The sequence below is a fragment of the Zingiber officinale genome, chromosome 4B, assembly GCF_018446385.1.
Source record: "Zingiber officinale cultivar Zhangliang chromosome 4B, Zo_v1.1, whole genome shotgun sequence".
Lineage (NCBI taxonomy): Eukaryota > Viridiplantae > Streptophyta > Magnoliopsida > Zingiberales > Zingiberaceae > Zingiber > Zingiber officinale.
This window is the reverse complement of record NC_055993.1, coordinates 125,526,603-125,539,278: the sequence shown is the minus strand read 5'-3', so window position 1 is coordinate 125,539,278 and position 12,676 is coordinate 125,526,603. Positions and strand designations below refer to the sequence as shown.

The window sequence follows — 12,676 nt, the reverse complement described above, 5'->3', positions numbered from 1 at the left end:
GATTTCCGCAACGTAAAAAGCGATTTTTTCGGCTCGAATTGCTAACATGGACTAGGACAGGCGGTCCAAAGGATCTATCCTCGGAACTTGCCACGAAGGATTTTTTGGATAAAATTAACTTTGGAGAAAAAAAAAAAGATGATTAAAGGAGGAAGAAAAAAATACGAGAGAGGAAAAGAAAAAGTGAAAAAATTTAAAATAACGAGAAGAAAGATAAAAATACCAGAGAGAGAGGAGCCACCGGAGGTGATAATATTTATCTCAGACATCTCTCATAGTCTATTTTTAAATTATTTGAAAGGAGATAAATCATGAGTAATTATTAGTTTGAGCATTCTCCAAGCATGAGGAATGATTGAAATTTAACTACTATACCAAGTTAAGAAATTCATCCTTAGACCTGATAGACCTCTAGAGAGTGAAAGAGAGGGGCAAAAGGAGAATGGGAAAAAAAAAATAGAAAATAAAAGACTGGATGTGTTTTAATTGGACTTTTTAAAAAAAAATGTCTAAAATATTTTAAAATTTGTAATTAGTTTTTTGTTTTAATTTTCTCACTTATCCCCCCCCCCCCCCCCAATTTTCAGGGAGCAGACTGAATATATATATATATATATATATATATATATATATATATATATATTTGTTCTTATGCAATTCATCTTTTTAAATTTTGCGTCCAACAGAAAATTAGCAAAAATTGTGACGGGCTTAGAGATTCAACTAATTAGGGTTTTGCTGCTCCTTTATCGAGGCCGTTCATTTTTATCGAAGGAGCAGCGTTAAGCGTTTGATAGATCGGATCGGGTTTAAACATCAAACTTGGTCAATCCGATCGCGCCTGCTTCAGTTTCTAATATCTCCGTCAGATCAGCATTTTCAGTCCTACGAAAACCCTTGCAGCGTCCATTGCTCCTCTACCGAACCGATCCCTCCTCGCGCCGGCGCCGCCTCTCTCCTCCTCGGTAAAACCCTCTCATGCTTTCCGTCTATCTGTCTCTCGCTCGATGAGCAGCCTTGTAGGACTATAAATCATCTGTTATCAAGAAAAATCTTTGCTTTTCCTCCTAATAAGTTTGTGCCTTCTTCGATTTATTGGGGAAAATTTTGATCTCTGCCACAGCTATAATGTTGAAGATAAAGACCCCCAAGACTCAACGAGCAAAACGTGCGCTCGATAACCGTGCTCCTAAAATCGTAAGAACGCTGTTTGAGGCAATTTCTAATCCGAGGTGAGACGAAAGTGGATGCTAGATTTGTGGAGTTTTTAACATGCTATGCTTTTGCAGGTTGAGAATGCTAAGAAGACACTCATACTTCATGGTACGAAAACAAGTGGCGTGGTCAACGCGGTCCTAATGCAAATTTATCACATGAAGAGAGATAATGCGGTGAAGTACACTAAGAAGAACGAAAATATTAGACCTTTTGAGAGTGGCGGGGAGACTTCTCTGGAATTTTTCTCTCTTAAAACTGATTGCAGTCTTTTTGTGGTTAGTGAAGCCTTGCGTCTGTGTTGTTTCCCTTTTTTACATTTTTGTTAATTTTTGGGCTGCAAATTAATTTGTCTTCTTATGTTTAAGATTCAGTATGTTTGTTGGTTCTAGTTCTTGTTTCCATTTTCTTCTCCTTTTATCCATTGATTGTTGCATTAGATAATACACTAATAATTTGTATCCATTTTGCTTGATGAATTCCTTCAAAAGTGTTTTTGTTTTATGAATGTTGGACTTGATATCTAATCTAGCATTCATTTATCATCCTTTATCACTAATTTCCTGAATAAAATAAAAATATTTACTTAAAAAAAATTAAGGAGTCTATAGTTTCAATTGTACCTAGAACAAATTCGTATGCCTGATGCTCCTTTATATCTAACATTTACATCTTTTCGCGTTGTTTAATGTGAAATAGTTGACAGTTCAATTTATCAAGTTTTAGCCCTGAAAAGTGTATACAAAGCACTATGCTTTTGCATTCTCTTAGAATTTAGATGGTTGAAGTTTTATTACAATACTTTAATCAACTTTCATAATTCGATTTTGCAGTTTGGTTCTCATTCTAAGAAAAGACCAAACAATCTAGTTTTGGGGCGAATGTTTGATCATCATATTTATGACCTTGTTGAAGTTGGAGTGGATAACTTCAAATCAACAGAAACCTTTGGGTATGACAAGAAATTAACTCCTCGAATTGGTTCAAAGCCATTCTTTGCTTTCATAGGGGAAGGATTTGAAAGTGTGGAAGAGTTGAAACAGTTGAAGGAAGTCTTGCTTGACCTCTTCAGAGGAGAGGTTGTTTTCCTTACCACACTAATTTACATACATGTCATTGCACTTCTTCGGGATAAATAACCTATCATACTGGATAGTGCAGGTTGTAGAAAACCTAAATCTTGCAGGCATTGATCATGTGTTTGTATGCACAGCTGTTTCTCCAACTACAGTCTTTTTCACCCACTGTGCTCTTCGCCTAAAAAAATCTGGCACATTGGTTCCTAGGATGGAATTAGTTGAGGTTGGACCATCCATGGATTTGGTGATTCGGCGGCACCGACTTCCTAATGACAGCGTAAAGAAAGAGGCAACGAAAACCACTTCTGATCAGCTGAAAAAGAAGGTTAGTACTACCTTGGTCCCAAGATTTTTGTTGTCTAGGACCATTGCATATATAATCTTTCACTTGGCTGAATGACACTTGAAACTGTTACTAAGTGTTTGAGAAGCACCTTTTCATGATCATAATAGTTTTCGCTGTAGAATGTGCTCCTGGATCATTGCTTGAGATAAATATCTGATTATTGCGGCTATGTCTTCTTGCAGATAAAAAATGTAAGCAGTGATATAGTCCAGGGTAAGATTGGCAGAATCTACATTCCAGACCAAAAGGTTGGTATCTTCGTTTGTCTCTGTTCGTTCTGGCTTTAAGGTAGTAGTTGTCATCGATAATGGATTGAATCTTTTTCACTTTAAAGGCTGGTAGCATTCCACTATCAAATGACATTAAGGGTTTGAAGAGGGAACGACGTGAGGCTAAGAAATCAAAACGCGCTCAAGAAACTGGAGAAAATGAAGCAAAGAAACAAAAGACATGTTCAGATGATCATAAGTTGATTGGCAACTAGAGATTGCTTATTGAAGGATACAAATATCTTTAGAATTGTGTTGATATTACTTTGGTCCAAATCATGCTGGTATTTTTTATTACTATTAGACGATGGCATTTACAACTAAAGTCTGATGAATTTTATGTTGTGCTACAAGAACAACCCGCAAGTTTGAATTTTTGATAAATTGTTTTGTTTGTGTTTTAATCTTATGTTAAGGTCATCTCTTTGGATCTCGAAAGATTGAACTTTGATGAAATGAAAGGGAATGAGATGGATTCAGTATAAGATAGTGTGAAACATAAGGTGTGACTTATAAATATTGATGAAATTTCTTTCCTTTTTTACCCCCTCATGAACTTGTGATTGGTATAATGGAATGCAAGTAACCATCTGTTTGGATGGGGTGAGTGACGTTCATTAATGGGATGGGAAGGGGAGGGGAGGGGAGGGTAACTTTTTTATATCTCAAAGCTCAAATCGGGATGCAAGTAAATAGGCCATTTGAGGACAAGAAAGGGTAAAGTTTTCGTCCCTTCCCCTCACTCCCTTCCCAAACGGATACAGAATGAGATAGAATAGTGACACAGCCACACAGGCTGATTCATTTTTCCAATATCAAAAGGAAGGCCACTATCTCTTTTTTATTAAAAAAAATTTTGTGGTTTTTTTAAAAATAGAATCGTTTTATTTTATTTTAAATGATTTTGAAAATAAAAACACAACACCAAGATATCAACCTCCTTAATGATCAGGGGTCGATTCTCAAGAACTGATAATTTAAAATTTATCTTACTATACGTCTATATATACCTGTATATATCTCCCTCCATATCCGTGAGACCGGAACTAGAAGAATCGTTAATATAGCGAATTTACATTTTGATATCAACCCCCAATGTCCGAAAGTTAATTTGGGCCCCCACCTCTTCCGCCTCAGCTACTACTTCCATATCAGTCAATCCTTCGATATTCACGACAACCTACTCGTACCTGAATTTGATATCCGGACTCTATCTATAGTTATGTCTATCCAGTTTGAGCATTATTAGGTATGATAATAAAGTAGAATAAATAAATTATATATATATATATATATTAATAATTTTTTGATACCAATATTAATTAAACTAGATATATAACATTAATAATTTAATAAATAAAAAAAATCAAACTCTATTATTATTATTATTATTAATAAGAAGGTGGATTAGTAGTTGGGGATAACATCCCTCCTTCGTTTAACTATGAAATTTAAAAAATTTCCGAATCTAAACTTATACTCGAAAAAACTTTTCAAATCTGTTCTGTATGAGGTTTTTTCTTCCACGGGTCAAATCTGTTCTGTCTGAGGTTTTTTTTTCCACGGGCCCCAATCGGTAGAGAAAATTATCATTCCAGACCTACCGAATTTTCAGGCTGGGTATATTATAGGTCGTTGACTTCGCGTAGCATTATGTAATGGAAAAGGGCCAAAAGGCACTAAATTGTGTTTCAAGGCAGCAGTTCAGTTTTATAGCCAGTGACTTCGTGCGCTATTCCTCGCTTCCACCATCGCTGATAGAGTATTCTCCTTCCTTGCCCAAATTGTTAGGGTTACGATACGAATTCGAAGCGTTCACGCTTCCGTGAGTGGAATCCAGGGGCCGGCAGCTTTTTTTTTGCCTCTCCAATCTGTCACCGTCGCCCCCTTCCTGTGCTTCCTTGTTGGGAAATCTGCGGACTGATGCCGCTGGTTCATTGTTCCTTGCGATCTCTGATGCTTTTTTGATCGGTTCGTTGTGGCTCGATGACCTATCAGGCGCAGGACGCTGAGGGCATCGTCGTCCTGGTGACGAGGCGGGGGACGGAGGATGCGAATGGGGATTACGTCACGTTGGGCGAGGGCGAGGCCCACTGCCGTCGAAGGAAGTGGAGTTTAATCTGTCGGTGGCTGAGGGTGGTTCTCTTGTGTGTTTTTTTGTGTGCCGCAGCTGCGCCTCTCGTCATCTTTGTCGGCCCCTTGATCATCCGAAAGGTTTCCTCTTCTTTTTTGGATCCTGATTATCCAATTTTCTGATTTTTAGAGCTTGCCCTAGTGAATACAAGAATACATAAATGTTTAGAAGGGGAGAATTGTTAGACAATCTTCCGCAATGAAGATTGTTTGTCAGAGATTACAGAAATAGTTGCTGAATTAAAATAAACTAAAAGTTCAACTTTAGACCTGACTCGATAGTCTCAGGCTGCCAAGCAGTGGCAAGCAGGAAGGAAGAGTTGCTTGCAAAGTTGAGCTGCTTGAAAGACTTGGCCGAGATGTCCGAGATCTAAGGCTGAGACAGAGCTTTTTGATTAGAGATGGCTGAGACCGAGATGGTCGAGGTTGTGACCGAGATGTCTGAGGCAAAGACAAAGATGTTCGAGGCTACAGCTGAGACTGAGATGTCCAAGGCCGAGATCGAGATATATGAGGCCGAAACAGAGACGTCCGAGGCAGAGGCCGAGACAAAGATGTCCAAGGGCGAGACAGGAAAGGAAGATGTTGAGGCATGCATATGACACAATTTCCTTAAAATATATTTGTCTTACCTCGGGCTATGCTTAGAGGTTGTCGTGTGTTATCTGTTTCTCAGGATATAACGACAGACTGCAATTGCCACTAGGCATTGGTGGTCACAGTGAATTGAATTTGTACCCGAATGCTAACACGGAAAATCCGTCAAGCGAAAATTGCACAGTAAAGGAAAAAGATTTTGGAGGAACACAGGTAGACAGAGTTTTTGCTATTGCTTTCACTTTACCTCTCTTGTTCAAGATCTAGCCTTCTTATATAGGAGCGCCTCCCCGTTGGTTGCGTTGAATGACCGATTAAAGGTCATTTACTGCTATTATCGCTCGAATCAAAACGCTAGCCGTAGTTGGCAGTTTCACCTGGGAGGTTATGGATACGTCATTAACCCATTAACATCAGTTAATGCATCCGTTATGCACTTGAGCACGTAGCAAATGTATTCATGTGGTAAAATGTTTGTTGTCCCACTTAGACACATTTTGCTCTGACCGGTCCGGCATTCGACATGCGTAGGTGTGCTCACACACAAGTCAACATGGTTCAGTGCAAATTTGGGCCTTGGATTTGCATTCCTCTTTCCTCTCCACCTCTTTTCCAGTCACTTATATCCAACAAAAACTTTACTACAACATCTTCCTCATCTCATATGATTTAAATTCTTTTGTCTTTGCCCAAGCTACCTGTATGTGTTTTGATGAGATCACTGTTGCTATATTCTGACTAAAGAAATTGAAACGCAATGTTCGTTAGATGGATTATTAAGGTAGTCATATTCAATCTTCACTTAGATTTATGTGGACTGAAAATGATCATCACAGTTAATTTTTCTCGTAATTGAACAAATTCTTTTAAGATGCAATTATCGTCTGATTGGACATAGTACTTACCAATATGTATCCATTAAACTATTGGAAGTTGTTAATTGTTTTTGATGTAATTTAGGTCACAACTGACTTAGAATCAATCAAAACATATTCTCTAATAGAATTTTCGATCTTGTACCATTGATCCTGATCAGCTCTTTCTTGACTGCCTGAATACCAAACAATATTAACATCCCATTACTAGTTGTTCCCTCCTTGACAGATTTAAAACTGCTATAATGAAAATAAAAATTTATGAGTGACCTTGCATAGAGTTTATGCATAGCTAGGTAAGCATATGAAAGTCAGGACTAAAGGATTAAAATATTGTGCACTGTAGCAAGCTTATCTTTCTCTGATGTTTGGCACAATACTTATGGTGATTGACCTGTCTATACTAGCTTTTCTAGTCACATATGCCTCTCATCTGGTGTAATGCGGGCGTGCTGATGGGTGCTGAATTTCCCCATTTTTGCTGAAAGATAGGCCGCTTCATCAGCTATATTGTACCAGAGAGATAGCTAATGAATATTTAGTGACAATATTTGCACTTGGGATTCCTATGTAAACATTAACAACTACAACAATCAAGTCTTATCCCACTAGATGAGGTGGCTATATAGATCCTTCTGCGCCATTGAACTTCTATCTGCTACTGTATCATCATTTATATTTGAATAAATTTTATCTTATTTTATTATTACTAACCAAGTCTTTTTTTGTCTTTCTCTTCCTTGTTTGATTTGCATATTTGTTATAGTTTCACATCACCTAATTGGGGATTTATTGGTCATCTAAGTATATGTCCATACAATTATAAATGTGTCTCTTGGAGTCTTTTTTTGGTCTCTCTAATGTTCTCATCTATTATTCTGTCCCTTCTCATATGTCCACACATCCATCTTAACATCCTCATCTCTACAACTGTCTTCTTATGATTATGTGCCGGAGTCATAGTCCAACATTCATCACCATATAACATAACAGGTATAACCGTCATTTTGTAAACTTCCCTTTAAGTTTTAGAAGTACTTTACAATCACATAAAACACTCGATGCTAACCTCCATTTCAACCATTTGCTTGTATTCTATATAAGACATTTGTCTCAATCCTTCTATCGTTTTGCCAAAATGATCTTAAATAATTAAAGCTCTCGGTTCTGATAACTCATCAGATTCTATCTTAACAATTGTTTCATTATGTCTAATATTTGCTAAACTTAAATTTTATATATCTGTCTTTACTCTATTAAGTCTAAAACCTTTCACTTTTATTTTGTCAAGATTCTAGTTTAGCATTTACTTGTCTCATCTACCAAAACAATATCATCTGCAAACAACATGTATCGGTACTGGGTCTTGAATGTGTCCAGTAAGTTCGTACATGATTAGTGTAAAAAGATAGAGACTTAGAGCTAATCCTTGATGGAACCTTGTCTTTATTTGAAATGTTTTAGTTAATTCACCTAAAGTCTTCACTCTGGTCGTTACATTCTCATACATATTCTTAGTTAGTTCAATATATGCTATGATAATACTTCTCTTTTTTAGAATTCTTCTTATAATTTCCTTTAGGACTTTATCATAAGTTTTTTCTAAGTTAATAAATATCATATGTAGATTTTGTTTTTGCTCCCGATACTTTTCAATTAGTTGGCCGAGAAGATATATAACTTTTATTGCCGACCTTCCAAGCATGAATCCAAATTGATTTTCGGTCACCGTGTTCTCCTTAATCTTTTTTTTATTACTCTTTCCTAAAGTTTCATGGCATGACTCGTTAATTTAATACCCTTATAGTTTACATAATTTTGTACGTCTCTCTTCCTTCTTATATAAAGGAACCAGAGTATCTACCTTCCATTAATTAAGCATTTTTTTCGTTTTCAATTTCATGTTAAATAATTTTGTAAGTCATTCAGTATCTTGTTTCCCTAGGCACTTCCATATCTCTATGAGAATATCATCTGGTCGACGGTTTTTCATTTTGCATCCCATTTAAAGTTTGTTCTACTTCTAAATTTAAATTTTACGATAAAAATTTAAATTTCTCTACTCATTCGACCTACTTAAATTACTTAAGTTAAGTTGGTTATCTAAACCTTCATTAAAATGTTGATGAAAATACTTTTTCCACCGTTCTTTTATTTCTCCATTACCCTATTGTATTAATCTTTAATGCATCTTATTTGGATAAGATCACTTGTCTTCCTTTCTCTCACTTTAACTATTCTATAAATGTTTCTTTTCCCTTCTTTTGTATCTAATTTTCGATATAATCGTTCAAAAGTTTCATTTTTTTTGCTTCATTCACTGTTTTCTTAACCTCTTTCTTAGCTATTCTATATTTTTTAAGTTTTCTTCGTTCATATAAATAGATAATTACTTATAGGCGTTCATTTTTTCTTCACTTTCTTTTTCTCATTCCACCACCAAGATTCTTTACTTGGTGGCGCATGCCCCTTTGACACACTGAGTACACTTGGTTGCTATTTTTAACTTTTATATCATCTTATCCCATGTCATATTAAAGTAACCATATATTTCATCTAATGTTTGTACTTTTAACTTCTCCTTAAATATGTTTTGCTTCACATCCTTTAACTTTCACCGCTTAATTCTAGAAGTCGTGTATATTTTCCTTCTATTGATACTATGATTGAGGCGTATATCCAACATTATTAACCTATGTTGAGTAGTTAATCTTGATGACCTTGCGATTTTTACAAATCTTTCTATCTCTTCTCCCAACTAATTTGCGATTTATTATTCTCATTTTTGAACGTGACGTTCTTCATTTTTCTTAAAAAACATATTAGCTAGTATAAGGTTATATGTTATTGTAAAATTCAATATAATTTTTTTTCATCATTTATTGTTCCAAACCTATAACCCTATGCACCCTCTCATATTCTTCATTTTCCACTTCGACATGCTCATTTAGATCGCCTCCTATTAAAATCATTTCATTCGGTAGAATATTTTGTAATGCTTGATCTATGTCATCCCAAAATCTTGATTTGGTATTTTCATCTAATTCTACTTAGGTATATATGCTAATTATGTTCATAGTTTCATTCACCATTACTATTTTGAGAGCTATAATTCTATCTCCCTTTCTAATTACTCGTACAGCTTCATTCTTTAATAAACTATCTACTATAATACCCACTCCATATCTTATTTTGCTCTTTCCTGTATATCATAACTTAAAATCCGAATTTTCTATCATCTTTGTCTTCTTGTACACACAAAATACTAATTCTTCTCCTAATCATCGTATTTACTATCTCCATTATTTTACCGATGAGCGTTCTATGCCCAAATCTTAGACTAATATTTTTTTTATAATATTTATTTTTATCCAACCTGTCTCTTGCCTATTTAACTCTATACCCAAATTCTCATGGAGCTGTAGCGGTCCTTGCCAATAAGTTACAGTCGGACGCTGCAACCCGAACTTTTGCATATTTATCACTACACCCGAGTTTTGGAGATGTAGTGGTCCTTGCGGAGATGTCACAGTCAGATTGTATAACGTGTTCCTTCCGGGGAATAACCTAGCATTAGCATAGTAGTTTCTTGGATCCATTTATTAAACATTTGCAGTTTAACGCTGGCTAGCAACTTAAAGCAACCCTCCTTTATCCGGGCTTGGGACCGGCCATGATGGGGTAATTTGTCATGGGCAGGAGTTGGATTCCTATCTAAACATTATTGACTCAAAATATATTTCATCTTCTAACTTGCCAAAAGCATCTTGTTCTTATGTCCTATGAGGAATGTTTTTGTTGTCTGGGTTAATTAGATACTTGGATGTGCAGAAAGCGAATCAAACGTATTAAGCTTGGTATTCTTCTCTTTTGATTCATGCTCGTGTTGATTTGTTAGTAAGTTAATGATCAAGAGTTTTGGTAGTTCAAATTGTTATTGAATCCGCATTAGCTACACGTGCTACTTTTGTGAGATGTACTTACATCCATCATTGGTATATATCTGCATTGTTTTGGGAATTTAAAAATGTCTTCGTTGTGATTGCTGAGTAACATTATGACAGAACTAGGGATCTATAGTTTTCACATCTATCAGGGTATATTGAGATTTAATATTCAGTTTAATTGATTCTTTAGGACAATTTCTAAGCTAACCATGGAACTGTTTACCCTCTAAGTGGGTGTCTGGTTTCTTGCCAAGGACAGACGTAGCTGACGGAAGATGCAATCTTGCTTTTATTTGATCTCTAAATTACTGAGTGCACTTGTTGCTAACTGCAAAATCTATTCCATTTTAATACACGCTGAGGTTTTTTTTTGCCCAATTACAGTAGAAGAAAATATCTGTGTAATTTTCTGTAAGCCTCTAATTTGAGCCCTTTTCCACCCAATTCTTCCTATCATAGAGTGGTAGATGGTTTTCTTTTTGCAGGTAGTTGTACCTGTGTTGAACTGGGAAACAAGAACATTCAGTAGACCTATCCTTGTGCTGTTACTTTTTGCTTCTATTGCCATGTTTCCAACTATCTTGTTGCCTTCATCACCTTGCATGTGGATAGCTGGGATGACTTTTGGCTATGGTTATGGCTTTCTGCTAATTATGGCTGGGAGCCTTATAGGCATGTCACTGCCTTTTTTTGTTGGATCATTTTTTCGCCGTGATCTACATGTTAGTCTCTATTTCTTCTCATTCCTTTTACACATGCTTAATTTTCACACTATTTTTTTTTTTTGGTAAATCTGATCCTTGATTCTGCAGAGATGGTTGGAGAAATGGCCCAAGAAAGCAGCCATTGTAAGATTAGCCTGTGAAGGAGATTGGTTTCATCAATTTCGAGCCGTTGTTTTGCTCAGGATTTCACCGTTCCCATATCTTATATTTAATTATGCAGCTGTTGCTGCTAATATTAAGTATGGTCCATATATATCTGGTTCAGCTATAGGAACTGTGCACGAGATCTTCATAACAATTTACAGGTTGGTAAACTCTTCATGCTTTGAAGTTCTGAATAAGTTGCTTTAGTTGACCCTCTTGTCTATCCAAGATATATCATCCATTTTACCCCCAGTGCTGCTCTGTTCTTTCCGATGCTTAAGCTTTTCTGTTGGTATATTATGTGGTTTCATATTTTACCAGATTCACATACTGATATCAGTTACCCTGCAGCACATGCTCTACATGATCTAGACTTGAGTTCTTCATTCCACCGTTCTTTATGTTTGCTAATGCTGTGCCACTACAGAATCATTATCATCAAATCACATCAGTTAGAATTCCGATCGTCCTTCATGAATATCTTGAAGAAAAATGTGTGCTTTATTCTTCATTCCAATGAAAGCTAAAAGTCCTAAGTTATCCGCATAACAATGGTTCAAACAAAATATCCTTGTGCATGATTTTTATAAAGTAAGGTTTTCATCAAAATATTCAAACGGACTACATTTAACACTTTTTCTTCTCATTGTTAAATGACATATGAGATCAGCGGTAGACTGATTCGAAGCTTAGTGGATGCTACAAACACTGGAGTTTTCCTTTCAATGCAGCAGATCATCTATGATGCTATTGGGTTTTGCGTTGCAGCAGCAGCAACCGCAGCTATTACTATCCATGCCAAGAGAACTCTTCAAACTCTTCAAGCCGAAGAGGAACTCGGTTAGTCGCTCAAAACACAAACCTTTCCATTCGAGCATGCACATTTGCATGTTCTTCCAAGGGCATTGGTCTCATTCATCTGAACAATGTCTCGTCCCGGCTATTGCAGAATTTACAGATCCATACTTGTACACCTCTTTGTTAAGACGTATTCATCAATTGTAACTATGATTAATAGGATGTTTTGGGAAATGATGTAGACGAATGTGCGAAACCTTTTCTTTTAAGTATTTATAGAGAAAATAGATTCCATTGTTTCCGGCTAAATTCGTGGGGTACGTATGCTATGGCCTAAGTCGTGTCAAACTTGGCCGAGGATTATGGGCGACCCCCACACCATGGACACCTCAAATCACGTTAGGGAAGAAAGATTCCATTGTTTCTGATGATCTGATATCATTCGGATTCAGCAGTGCAGGAGTTGTCTTGTCTCCACGCCCACATACATCCATTCGATATTCATCCACCAAACGCATTGTAATTTATAAGTGCAGTTCACGGTAATA

At 36.3% G+C, this 12,676-nt stretch overlaps 2 protein-coding genes across 2 annotated transcripts; both read left to right on the top strand.

Annotated features, from left to right (window-relative positions):
- Positions 1-843: 843 nt before the first annotated feature.
- LOC121976491 (ribosome production factor 2 homolog) lies at positions 844-3,293 on the top strand. The gene is made up of 7 exons (XM_042528671.1): positions 844-965; positions 1,124-1,197; positions 1,290-1,493; positions 2,049-2,294; positions 2,377-2,619; positions 2,823-2,888; positions 2,975-3,293. Exons 2-7 carry the CDS (start codon positions 1,129-1,131, stop codon positions 3,122-3,124), a joined length of 978 nt encoding a protein of 325 aa, XP_042384605.1. The 5' UTR covers positions 844-965; positions 1,124-1,128; the 3' UTR covers positions 3,125-3,293.
- A 1,307-nt stretch (positions 3,294-4,600) lies between these two features.
- Positions 4,601-12,429, top strand: LOC121976489. Its single transcript, XM_042528668.1, has 4 exons — positions 4,601-5,123; positions 10,947-11,183; positions 11,274-11,491; positions 12,001-12,429. Exons 1-4 carry the CDS (start codon positions 4,896-4,898, stop codon positions 12,173-12,175), a joined length of 858 nt encoding a protein of 285 aa, XP_042384602.1. The 5' UTR covers positions 4,601-4,895; the 3' UTR covers positions 12,176-12,429.
- The last annotated feature ends 247 nt before the right edge of the window (positions 12,430-12,676 follow it).